This window comes from Homalodisca vitripennis, chromosome 5, assembly GCF_021130785.1.
Source record: "Homalodisca vitripennis isolate AUS2020 chromosome 5, UT_GWSS_2.1, whole genome shotgun sequence".
In the NCBI taxonomy this organism is placed as follows: domain Eukaryota; kingdom Metazoa; phylum Arthropoda; class Insecta; order Hemiptera; family Cicadellidae; genus Homalodisca; species Homalodisca vitripennis.
This window is the reverse complement of record NC_060211.1, coordinates 23368081-23382395: the sequence shown is the minus strand read 5'-3', so window position 1 is coordinate 23382395 and position 14315 is coordinate 23368081. Positions and strand designations below refer to the sequence as shown.

The following is a 14315-nucleotide window of genomic DNA, read 5'->3' as shown; positions in this document are numbered from 1 at the left end:
CATACTCATAGCGATTTTAGGTTACTCATAGACCTATTATAGCCAATCAGCAATAGTTGTAAATATTGGTTATTGGAAAACTCACACATTAACACATTCGAGTCTACGCTCGAGCCAGACTCGAGCGCCATTGTTTAATCACCCGGCCGGCGCTCGAGCGTGACTCGAGCACAGCTTTGCCGATTGATATACGGAGTTGCCCGAGTGATATTTGAGTGCCGTCTGCTGCATTAGAAAGCCAGCTTTGTTGGTTAGTTCAGAAAAATTCCGCTAGGCGCTACTACGTCATACTCGCTTGAGGCTTTTGTTTAGCGACTGACGTGGCCTGGCGCGTCGTCAGTCTGTCTACGACAACAATCATGGAGCGGCGCGCGTTTCAAAAAACAATGGAAGAGGACAGTATATTAGCTGAATTAGAGTTAGATACGGACTCTGACATTGTTGATGACACCGATGATGATCCGGATTTCAGCAGGTTCTACTGCAAGGACTGTAATGTCGCACTCTGCCTACCTGACTGTTTTGAAGAGTATCACACTAAAAAGGATTTTGTGTGGTTTTTTTATCATTTGAAACTTTTTTGGCAATTAAAATTATTTGTAAATATGTATATAGTAAATGCCTTTAAAAAATTTGAAATTACTTGTTTTATTTATTCAAAAGTTAGTTTTCAAGTAACACAAGATATACGGGAGTTTTTATTTTTCTTCAAAAAATGTAAGTTTTGAAATTAAAAAAAAATTAATTAGATTTTATAGGAATACAGTTTTACATATCAATTTAAAGAGGAAAGATAGAACTTTCAAGAAAATATAATATCATATACATAATATTGAACAGTTTTCTAAAAAAAAAATCTGAAAACCCATTAATTTATGCAGACCATTAACACCATTAATTTATAAAAACAGCAAATAGCGAGCCAGACTCCAATATGTTAAAAATACACATTGATATTTCTCCATTAGTAATACCTTTCAAGAGCTGGTGGGAGAAGAAATTAAACTAAACCATTGTGTTTACTTTTTCTAAAGCTCCACTTTTACCAGTGATACTAAATCCAATTAATTTAATCTTTCTGGCCCAATCACATTCAAGTAGTCACTTTTTAAACATAAATGTTAACTCACCCTCTTCTATAGTAGGAAGCATTTGTAATTTTGACTCCACAGTTGTGCAGAATGTCGGATATCAGGTATAACCTTGCGATCTGAAAATAAATCAGTTAAGAGACATTATGAGGTTGGTTTGGTAAATTCAGTTTAATCAAAGAAATGAGAGGACTGTACACATCCAAGTTATTATCAATTAATGGCATCGATTGGAAGAACTTTCAACCATATTAAATAGTTACTCTATGTTTAGCAATTGTTTGAATAATACAAGTCACAGTTGGAAAAAATAGGCATTAGTTCCTGCAATTTCATCCTAGTTCAATCAAGATGTAAAGCGTAGGAGTGACTTTGATTGTGTCGCAACCCAACCTATTTTAATTCTGTGATTACAAATTCAGAGAAATAATCTGGTGTGGTTTTGTAATGGAGAGGAATTTTTTTATGGATCGAAAATGCAAATCTTTTCCCCACTCGTCTTTTTAATTAGTCTAATAAAGATCTATACACATGTGATTATTTTATACTCATTAAAATATTTAAAGATTATTCATTGAACATTGATAAAGACTGTTTCCATAACTATCTTATCTGAATCTTTGTGTTTTCCTACTTTATCTGGCAATCCATTGTTTGGACTATTCTTATGGCTTCAGATGTACTAGTTAACCCAAATTTCATTCACAAACATTGAAAGTACTCTGGACTCCATTGATACAGCTGTAAACCATAGGACTTAGAACACATTACTATAATTTTAGAAACAACTATTAGAAATTACTTTACTTGCAAGATTAGAACAAGTAAACTACAACACAAGATTTGAACACACAAAACTATAATCCAATATAGAAGTATAAAATTGGTCAGTTCTCCAAGAAATACTGCTAGTTGCAAACGACTTCGATAAGTTCTGCCATCTCCCTGGCCTTGGGCAGTTTAAGGTAACGTTAGAAGTCAGAAATAAGCAGAAGAATGGAACAGGAAGGAGAAAAGCTAGAAGTACTCAACCATGATTTCAAGGCTACAAAGGAATTTAAGTATTTAGGAGTGACGATAACACATGACAATAGAGAAGAAGTTAAAGTCCAATGTAGATTAGCAGCAGCAGATAGAACATACTGGAGCCTTGCAAAACTTCTCAAAAGCAAACTATTAATGAGGAAAGTTAAATTAAGAATTTACAAAACCATGATCTTACCAGTTTTGATGTACGGGTCAGAAGTATGGGCACTCACAAAGAAATCCCAAAAAAAGTTAATAACCTTCGAAAACAAAATACTAAGAAGAATTTTTGGACCAGTTCAAGAAGGAGACATATGGCGGATCAGGAAGAACAGAGAACTAAGAGAAATATACCAAGATCCCGATGTGATTGCACTGATCAGGAGTAAAAGAATGAGATGGATGGGCCATGTTGCCCGTAGGGGAGAAGATAAAATGATAAAGAAGGTGTGGCGAGGGGAACCAGAGGGAGTGAGGCCATTGGGCAGACCTAGGATGCGATGGAGAGATCAGGTGGAGAAGGATTTAAGAACGATTGCGCTACACTGGAAGTGGCTCAAGATAGAAGAAGTTGGAGAGACATTGTTGGCGAGGTCAAAAACCATCTGGGTTTCAAGTGGCCACAGGAGTAAGTAAGTAAGTAGAAGTCAGAAATTGTATTGCCTTAGAACACAAATGTGTGATAGACAAAGTAATACTTAGAAAATGTATAAAATATTGTAGGTATATTTTAATATCAAAATATAACCATATATATATATAAAGGATAGCCATTAAGGTTGTTGCTATTAAGGATAGTGTCTTGAACAACTACCAGTGACACAGTTAAGCCAATCACAACCTCTTATTGTACCTGAATTACATATATTTGCTTAAGCAAATTCACCTTTTTGTAGAGAGCTGTAGAAGGGTTAGACAAGGACTCCAGTATACAATCACAGATCTCCTCAGCTGCCTCGCTGTGTTCCATGCAGAATACCATGACCTCTGCCACTTTGAGACGCTCTGGGGTCATGTTACGAATGAGGTCCTCCAGCCGGTCGCGCTGAGTAGGTGACAGACTGCCCTTGCGTGGTTCCACCTCAGGCTCCACCAGTTCCTCGGGCATCCCCTGCGTGTACGGGTTCATAGGAGGTGGTCGCCATATAGACCCTCCTGGAAAAAACCTTTCTCATTAGTTCTGGAATTTCAATTTAAAAAAAAAACCAACATTTTGGAATGAGTATATTCAACACATTCTTTAGATAGAGATTTTTACCCAATTTAGAACAATTTTTCTTACTGGATTTAAAAATCCAGTAATAACAAAAATTGGAATTAAAGAAACACAAGTATCATCTCAATCCTGTTCTAAGGTAGATGTGTGTTGTAGGGGGCAACTGTTGCTTCTAAAGAGTTGTCAGACACTCCAGTGACAGATCCGAAAAGGGTAACTGATTTTGTTGTGGGATTGGTTTTGATCCAGTTTTTGTTCTTCTGGAACTTCTTTTGTATGGTGAAAAATCAATGGAATTAGGAAAATTGCAGTTTGTATCTGATACTGTTCTGTATTTTACCTAACACTGATACTCCATTTTGCCCAATACTTATTTGACGACTTATCACAGTTTGTGTTAAAACAGCAATACTTAAATTTTAGTTTAACTCTAATAGTAGTAGGAGTTGTTGCATATGCAACAATTTATTAATTTATATAACGATTAATTTATATAATTTATTAGTATGCAAAGTGTACCAAATGACCAAAAGTTTAAGAAGTAAAATTTATTTTCAACTTGGCCGTTCCAGTCCAAAGCAAATTGTTGTACCTGCTAGACGTTGATGTTCAGTACTTTTATGCATTTTCTAGTAATCAATTACTTTTTTTTTAAGTACTTTATTTAATGTTACAATTGAAGTATAGTGTTTTAAGTGTGTGAAACATTAAAATAATTGTAGTCAATACAAATAGTTATTGTTTTGTGTTACTAAATTTGGATTCAAAATCATTGTTTTGTTTCCTGTTACTTCCATAATGGTTTGTAAATAATTATAACCATGTATAAATGACCAAACAATATTATTGTTGGTACACACTAAATATAAAACTAAATTAATGTTATTTTAAGAACTTTTGACTATCTTAGCTTTTTTTTACCCTTTGAATAATAATCCTGCAACAAATTCAGGAGTGAATTTTTTCATTTTGTTTACAGTTCTGTAGTAACCACATTTTTATAGTGCCAGTTGACTTTAGTATGTTTCATATTTTGTAAATAGAATACTTTTGTGCATAATTAATTATAAACATTTATGTAATACACAAAAAACTAAAAAGTGATAAATTGAGTATTAAAAAAAATATTACTCCTCCTGCAGTAAACCCAAAATCACGTAAAAAATTTCAAAATAAAAAACTCACTTTTAAGGCACTCTTACAGAAAAAAAACCCACCCACCAGCCAAAGCGTTAAAATTCTATTATAAATAAAAATAAAAAACTGAAATTACATTTTTACAACTAATGTATACTTAGACATCATTTTGTACTCCATTCAAAACTCACTACCTATATTCGAAAGTCACATCACAAATCTGAATCATGACTTCTAATCCGAATGAAAATTATATATTGTAACAACAATACTGACTGGTACTATATTTCTATTACCTTTGAACATTCTAAACTCTGATGTCCTCCATTTGTTCTGGATATCTCCTTGTAGCATCGAATAGAGTTTCCAGCGGTAATATATGTGAGCTGGGCTTTGGTTTTCAAACAAGAACCTGTAATCATTAACATAAATAATGTTGTTTAATTTTCCAATCAAAACATAGAATACGTAGTTTTATGATCAAAACAATAACATTTTGGTTTTCAATGACCCCTTCTAATCCAATGAACAGATGAAAGGTTTTGAATAAATGTCATGCTGAATGTGTGTGTACTCAATCACAACACTGAGCAAACCAATTAATTAATGAACACAATTTTTGTAAACGTGTAGTTAGTGAACACCCAAATCCTTTTTTTTCAATCCAAAATTAAGTTTAATTGTTAACAAAAAAACTAAATATTTCTAAATAACTGCAATTCTATTATTTTGTTCACTACTTATGGCCCACTATTAATTAAAAATGGCACAATCTCCCAACATCCTGTTCAAAAGCTGTTAAGATTGAATTTTAACTTTAGGTAATATGAAATTGAAACCTCTCATTAGGCAGGTATGATTTTTTAACCCTCCAACTGGCCACATAGTCAGTTGAAAGTTTACACCGTAACTTTTTTGTATGAGTTCTAATATTTTTTTTTCCGGTTCAATATAATCAAATTCTACATACTTTGGGAAAGTCAACTAAATAAATATTTATTTAGTCGAAATCGAATAAGAAAAGTCTAAAACTGGCCAATCTTCCTTACATCCAAGAAACAACTGACAAAATATACAGAATTTTAAAACGGTATGAGACCAGTTGAGAACAAAATTCTACTGTGTACAACTGGATCTATGAAATTCCTGTAGTTGTGACAGTCTAAAATTGGAAAAATAAAACATTTAATATCTATATTGATTAATAAAAAAGTTACGATGTTGAAAAATCGGACACAGTTAAAAACCAAACAACTTTAGCCTAAACAAAAATTCCATTCTATTGTCCAAAGATGATACAAAAATCTTTAGAAATAATCAAGAAATAAAATAATTTCAGAGAAGACAGCTTTGAATTAGCTTCAATCACAATACACCTTCACCTGCATAAGCGGATATGTGTTGACAGTTTCAGTTTAATATATGTTGATTGTAGAGGGATTTTCACAGCGATAAAAAAGTTTCTATAATTTAACAAAGCAACATTTCATTGCTGTGTGAACTGGAAAAATTTAATACATAATAACTGTATAGCCTGTTTTGTACTAAACTATAGTGCAAGTAAAGTTCGTATACAGTAAAATACACTGCAATAAGCCCAATCAATACCTTTGTTTAACGATTAATCGTTAATGTGTAACACATAATGTTACAATCGCAGTGAGAGGATAGCCTGTGCTTTATAGTACCCTCTAGAATGATATATATGATAACTACATTATTTCAGTCAAGGAGAAGAGAGCCTCTTTGCGTTTTAAAAGGAAACAAGCTTGTTTTCCACGAAATTTCATCGTAGATATAATAGGAGGGTCTAAAAGTATTAAAAATATAAAACAATAGATATTTTGGAACTTGATACACTTAAAACCAACTATCAGACATGTAAATAAAAGTTAAATCAGGATTAGCCATATTTTTAACCCTTTTGATACACTTCCATTTTGACCCTCACCAAAATAGCACAGCTAATGATTCTTTGTTAGGAATAATTCCTATATCATTTTATGATGAACAAGTTTGGGTGTTTTTATAATGCGAACTAGCTCTCAACACCTAGATTATTAACAAAAGCGAACAAGAACGTGAAGATTCAAAATTTTTGTAACAAATGTAGGTTACTATTTTGGGACGGATTTGGAATTTACAGAATAATGAAATATGAGCACAATAATATTTGTAATAAATTATAATTTTACTTAAATGCTATTTGTGATTATTTCCTATATTAGAGAAAGGAAACATTAAGTGAGAAATATAGAGCTAATAATGGATAAATCAAATCCTGCTCTGAGGTATGGGCCTGGTTCAAAGGTGTATTCGGCAGGTATCAAAGAAGAAACTAGATTTATATTTGTATTGTAGCTTTACTAACTACATAGCTTGTAGCTTTATCAACTCTATGGATTGATTGATGATACTTTCAGAGTACCCTGACAAAACCAAAGTTCAAACTATTTTTAAGGATAACTTGCCAACTCACGGTAATTTAAACCTGTCGTACAAGCTGGAGTCAGAAAGTTCCTGTTATCGTGACCTATATTCAAGCATAGATTTATTTGAGGTAAAATATTTTTCTTCCAGTGGTTTAGCTACACTGCTGCCTGATGAAAGTGGAAAGTGTATGGGTTTGTGTATCAGATTTTAGTTGTAATCATTTAAAAAATTGTACCAACATCGTGCTTCACATTTTGCTTCATAAGAAAGACTATGGATAGAATTCATTTAGTCGGGAGTGCCGATGGCCGAGCGGTCTAAGTCGTTGGACTTTGGGTCTGAGTTGGAGATAGCGCAGGTTCAAATCCTGTCTGTGACCGCTGCACTTTTTATCAGTACCATCAATCGTACTTTTTATCGTACTGTATCGACTCTCCCCCTTATTCTGTTTGATAAGATCCTCGCACAGGCCAGTGGCTCATGAGGATGGACAGAAGAAGGCTTAAAAGAGGATCGGCCTCTCCTTAAAAAAAAAAATCAATAAAAAATATCATGTACGGTGGTGTACATGTTTTTGATAATGTTGCAAAATCATTAAATATTATCCTTTGAGTATGCACTCCTACACTTCTATGACAGATGACAATAATTATTGCAACAAAACAATTGTTGGCAAGGACAGTCAAATAACTATCAATGTTATTATCTATGAATTTGGAATTAAATTTAACTCATAAGTGATCATAGTATTCATGATAATTTGTTAATGCGCCATGTTTGTTCCCACATGATTCTGAAATTTTTCTCTCAAACATAAAGAAGTAAGGGTAAACATGTACATATATCTAATTAACACGGATGGTAAAAATTACATTTGAAGAAAACTGTGCCATGAATTGAGATATGGTGCTCAATTTTCGATTCTTAACAAAAATTGTGTGAATACAAGGAGATTTTTAAGCAAGTACCATTTATATTTTTTAACGAAAGCCTTTAACTACTTTTCTATATAACTGCTATTAATATTAAGGCACACCAAAATTAGCCTTTTGTATATTGTCGTCATAGAAGATTGCCGTCTGATTTAACAAGTGCAATGCGATAATCCTTAGACGTTATTGTTGTCGTTGTGAGATTGATCTTCAAGATGTTTCTTCTGATGAATAAACAAAAGATAGTCACTGGGTGATAGACTGGAGCTGTTTGGGGGATTATGAAATTGTTCCCAAAAAAATTCTGAGATGAGTTTGTTTTGCTGCATGTGGACAGACATTGTCATACAGTAAAACATGTTTCTCTATAAAAATGTCACAGAGAACTTCTTGAAACTCGAGGGAAACCTTTTGATAACAAAGAAATTGTAAAATGTCTGTTCATTTTCACATTATCATTCATTTTCTGCACAAAATCGTTGATGATCATTCCACTCTGTTTCTCATCACGAATATTTGTTTGGCCATCTTTTAAATCTCTAACCCATTTGAAAGCCTTTGGCTTGTTAACAAATGAAGGTTAGAAACATTGTTAGAAACAATCTGCAGCTTTTATCTGTTGGGTTACGCAGTATCTCAAAACCCAGGATGAGCAGTTGGCGAGAGGGGTGGATTAAGGAAGTCTAGTGAACAATCTTTACTCACCACAATGATTTTACTATAGTTAGTTTCTGAAATTCATGATACTGGTGCTGAGCAATATAGTTTTTTTGATCTGCATCTTTTAAGAGAGACACTTATATTTAGTCATACTGGATTATTATTCTGTATTTAGCCATTGTATAAATCATGCTAGTCAAAAAAGGTGTTTGTATTTATAGTCACTCTCTGGCCTGCAACTTGTTCACACTTGGGAACAGTTGATTATCTGAATGGAATGAGATCATGAGAATAGGTGATATTTTGGAAGCCTGAAATATTCAATTTTGTGAGGAATAACCTGATGAGTTTTCTTTTAATGAAAAAGAACCTTTTTATTGACCAGCAATGAACATTTTTTTCTTGAAACTCTTTTTTCCAAATATTCCAATAACAATACACAAAGCACATCTGTGACAGTTTATCTTTTCCCAAATAGTCCAAGATTATTTCTTGGGAATTTTTAGGTTTTCTTAACCTCCTCAGTATTATCTGGATCCTTAATATAGGCTGGATATCTACACTGCATGGAATTTTCTCTTTGTTTCAAGTATGCAATATTGAATCAAAGTTTCATTCATAGACCGGATTTCCATTAAACAGCCTACAAACTGTCGCTGCGGTAACAAATCTCAAGACTCAATGGATTATTTGTTTTTCTTGGTTTGCACTCTAATTCCTTAATTACAATGAGTGCTAATAAATAATAATCCAATATCAACAACAACAACAACAAACAAGCCAGTTTTTCCAAGAGATGCTACTAACTGAGAATACCTTTGATACACACTTGGGTCCAGGCATCTCTCTGACTTTATACACATTTGTTATATAATTATGCCACCTCCAGACCAATAACCGTGTTCCTCAATAATGTGAAATATCAAATGAAGTGAATTAACAGTAGTACTTGCTTTGTTATAATGATTTTGAAGCAATTACTTCGTTTTAAGTGAATATGAATAAAGTGCTACCGTAGGACAGTACTTGCTTCATATTTCATGGACCCCTTGTACTTGCTTCAGATTCATCTGATTAAAACTTATCAACAACTACACTGCTGTAGTAGCTGATTGGTAGTAATTGCTTCGCATTTGTGGTCGTTCATATACGTTAGTGAGCATTGCCATGTCACTGATTAAAAAGTTGAAGTAGAAGATGATGGAGTCCAAGATTTTTTTGGAGGATATTACACTTAACATTTTTGACTACTCAATAAGTTTTAAAGACTGAGTATTCCGTAAAATAAGAACAAACAATGATCTGTTCACATGAGTACCATAAGGCAGACCCTACAGCTTCATTATTGGACCAAATCGTCAAAACGTGTTTTGAGCAGTGCTTCTCATTGGCAAATGAATCTTACACGCTTATGTTATCACAAGGGAGTCAGATCGCATGGGAGTCAGATCACAAGGGAATCAGGAGTCCACAAAAAAAAGAGCAATTACTGCAGAGTAGTAGATTGTAATGACGTAACAATTATCTTCTGTTCCAGACTGTCCACAATAGCAACTACCTACTGATATCAACTGGTATGACTTTGTAGTAGCTGTGACTATTTACTTCTTTTTATCCACTTCACCCATTATTTAAGCACTTGATGCAACTACGGGTGTTGACTATTTGCATTAATACTTTAAATTTGTAAAGATGTGATGGTAATTATAATTCTAGGAACATCCAATCCTAATTTATCAGACACGGAAAATTACATTTTTAATAATAATTTACCACATTACAAAATTAAATTAATAGCTTATTTACCTGAACATAGGGTTGTTGAGTTCACGGTTCATTATCATAGCCTCGAACATGGGTCCCTCTCGTATGACAAACTCGATGGTGTGGTGGATCAACATTAGCAGATTCCTGTAAAGAAGACAACAATCAGGGACCCCTCCCCGCTTGGCTTTGATCAATATTACTTTAATGAAAATACAAACTAATAAAAAAGGAAAGAGCCATTTGCATAAAAATGAATTTTGGTGTTTGAAGTTAAAAATTTGAAAAGCTATTGATCACAAGCCTAGAGGGTGAAATTATTTTATGATACAAATCACAAAATTATGAGACGTAAAAACACTAGTGTGACATTAAAAACTTCACAAAATAATTTCACACCTCTTAAAAAGACGAAAAATATGTTACTTTCCCTCCCATGTCAAAGTAGACAAAAAATAACAAATAACCAACTTTATGTATTATATATATGTTTACAACAGTTGTAATTTATTACCATAATATATCTTGAGATATTGTAAGCTTGGTAAAATACAATCAACTTACTTATATAATATAACTTAACTAAAAATTAATGAATAATTCATTCTGTTAACTTCATAACTTTATTCTATTTAGAGCAGCTACGAAATAAAGAATAGTTTTAAATCTTGCTATTATTAGTGTACTGCAATAACGATTTCTTTAGACTTGAATGTGTATTTGATTGATTTAGCTGGAATCAAATATAATAAATGTGATACATTTATGTTGATAGAAACAATAAAGATAAATAAGAAAGTGAAAATACAGTGTATTTTAAATTTATTGAGAGTAAGACACTAATTAAATTTGAATATTTCTGTGCAGTATAAATTTCTTATGCAACATTTACCTGTTCTTACATTACATAATTAATAGGAAAAGTGTTAAATTACTTAAATAATACATTGCACCTATAGAAGTTAAAACTGCCTGTATTATGATATTTTAAACAATTTATTTTTTTAAGACAGAACAATAACAGTTTACTATAGAACCAAATTCGTAAAAGATAACTAGTTGCTAAATAAACAAGTAGATTTAAATACTCATTTATTTTTACTTATAACCTACACACGTAACTTCTTATGGTTTAATTTACCATCAATTCAAAATTTTTGAATTTTATGATACTAAATTAAAATAACTCCCTCTCATCCAAAAATGTGACATAGAAAATCAAAACTTAATACAACATTAAACTGATACTACCAACTTTTAATTACTTACTTGGGAATTATAACTAAGCTTATACTGTAGGGAAAAACAAGATACAAATTAAATTTCAGGGTGTGAAAATGAACTTTTTTATATGTTAATGTAAATAAATCTTCTATTTTTATATCTAATTTGAAAAAATAAAATCTCTCTTGCACAATAGTTACTAGTTGACAATGTAAAAGTTAAAGCCAAAACAAAGTAAGAAATATAAATAAAATTTAAACTTAAGATGTGTTTACAGTGTTTGAATCGAAACCATTATTTAATATACAGAGGTCGTTCCAGACAGTAAGTTGATGAGACATCTAATTGTCAAATGGGGGAGGGGGGTGAGAGGGTTAGTGGTGTGATCTGGATGGCACTCTGTAGCTACATTCAGCGTGCATTTGGTAGTGTCATAGTAAAATTTGATACTCCATTCTACACTGCACTACAATAGTGTTCCTATGACTACCAACACCAACTCTCGTACTAACTGCGAAGTGTCTTTACATAGTTATTGAAAACTTGAACCTAGATACAATAAGTTCTAAAAAATTGTAAAAGGTAGCAATGTTGAAAAATAGGTTTAAGAGTTATTGTTTAAAATGTTTAGAATAAAAACGCTGTAAAATTTAGTGTTTGTAGTAAATTTTATTTATTAATAAGCAACTTACTTTCTGAACGATCCTTGTGCTAAAGTATTTTGATATGATGCATTAGGAATATTTTGTACCAGAAACCTCGGGTCAACATTAAGTTATTGGCATTCCCACAATTGTAAGTTAATAATAATAATAAAAAAAAAAACAATACAACTGTAATATACCTGCCAATCTGTATAATAACCAAAGGAACCAATTTAGTTAACCAAAAGAGAAATTAAAAATAAATAATTCCACTAAAATCATGTAACTTAAATAATAAAAATAAATATCTAAGCCTTTTCTATAAAGCTCTTTACTTTAAACAGGTAATAAATGTATTTTCATATGTAATAAATGTTTACCACAGCTAATAAATTCATTACTTCACAGTAACAGAACATAAGTTAGTTGTACAGACTCACTTTTGGCAACTCAAATATTACAAACAGTAACAAATATTTATTATAAAAAAATTACATGACTAAAATGTGTAATTATAATAATTACTTTTTAATGCCAGAATATTTATTTATTCGGTCAAAATAGACATAGAAATCTTCAAAAAAATGCATCTATAAAGACACTTACATCTCATACATAGCAACTGTAACTAATTAATATATTTCAAGCTACTTAAAAGTTAAAAATATAAATAAAATTTAAACAAGTAATTAAATTTTACTCTAAATATATGGTAGACTGTAACATTTGAAAAGTATTTCAAAGAGTATTAATATGAGGTAGTCAATAATAAATTGGTAGACTATTTTTCTATACATTCCAGTAATATTAAAGGAGACAATATTAGTTAATAATGAATAAAAGATACAATGAACATCCTGAGTTTAAAATAAAAGAATTCAATATCTAGTTAAAATGTCTTGTTTGAAGTGCACAGTTTTGTTTTGGTACGCATATTATCAAAGGATTGGTACAAAATACCATTAATAATTCCCTAAATAACGATCTGCTTAAATGTAAAGATTATAAATCTCAAAAGATTTTTATGACAGTGATCTAACCTTATCGATTCAAGGACAAATTCTTGAAAAGCTCCATAAATTGATTGAGAAGTCTTAACTCTTCAATATAAGATATTTGAACATTTGATTGTCATAGTTAAAAAAAACTGCTTTTAATAATTAAGTGGTACAATAAAATGTTCAGGGTTGAAGGAACACTTAAAGATAAGCTGGAAGCAATTGAGATAAAAACTCTTCGCAATTATTCAATCCTTCAAGGCTCGTAGTACGTTAAGCATGTGCTGGAATATAGTAAAGAGAAGGAAAGACGAGAGGACATTTACAATTGATAGCTCCTTGACACCACAAAAGAAGTACAAGTGTAACTAAAGTTTCAGGATTCCTCAAGTTACTTTTATATATAATATGATATAGTTATCTGATTCCAATATTCCCGAATAAATGTTATTCTTTTACAATTTATGCCAATGTTCACTATAAACAAGTCATATTTAGCTTAGTGCAATAAAAAGCATTAACTGGCAAAAAGAAACCAGTGATCTGCAACTATAGAGTACTTGTACATTTACAGCCTTTAGTTTTTCATGTTTCGTTGGACATGCCTAAATGCTAAATGATCTCAATTCATAATGAGCGAATTGATTTTCCTCACATGATGATCATTTACAATAATTATTGATGTACGTTTATAACTATACAAAACATCATGCATTCTTTAAATAGTTTCTGGGAATTACTGTACTTAAAACTAAGTGTTAGAAATGAAGTACTTACAACCAGAAGTGAACGGACTTCTTACAACAATTTTAGCAAAATATACTCATCCGACTAACTTTGTAAAAATTCTGATACGTGTCAGAATTAAAGCGGGTTTCAAAATGTTTTTAGATAGTTATAGTTAAAGTACGAGTAAGAAACCCAAAAGACAAGTCGAGTTGAGCGAGTCCGGCCCCGACGTGGCGAGAAGGACCTGCAAATAGACGAGTCAACGGCATGAGAGCAGGTGCTTACTCACCTGAGTGACATTGGTCATTACCTTTCTGTCGGGATAACCACTTTGACGAGAGCCTGGGGTAAAATCTGTGACAAAAGCAGCAGAATTCGTCAAACAATGGCATCGACAAGAAAAACACATACACAAATAATATAAACACACATTAACACTGATCGAGTAACAGTTCTAAATT

At 32.0% G+C, this 14315-nt stretch overlaps 1 protein-coding gene across 2 annotated transcripts in view; it reads right to left on the bottom strand.

Annotated features, from left to right (window-relative positions):
- LOC124361844 (U2 snRNP-associated SURP motif-containing protein) overlaps positions 1-14315 on the bottom strand; it is a 62823-nt gene that overhangs the window by 18360 nt on the left and 30148 nt on the right. For both annotated transcript variants that reach the window (XM_046815865.1, XM_046815866.1), the window contains exons 9-13: positions 14165-14208; positions 10302-10406; positions 4767-4882; positions 3004-3272; positions 1131-1210 (exon numbers count right to left, since the gene is read on the bottom strand). In XM_046815865.1, coding sequence (XP_046671821.1) covers positions 1131-1210; positions 3004-3272; positions 4767-4882; positions 10302-10406; positions 14165-14208 — 614 coding nt within the window. The remainder of the gene's footprint in view (positions 1-1130; positions 1211-3003; positions 3273-4766; positions 4883-10301; positions 10407-14164; positions 14209-14315) is intronic.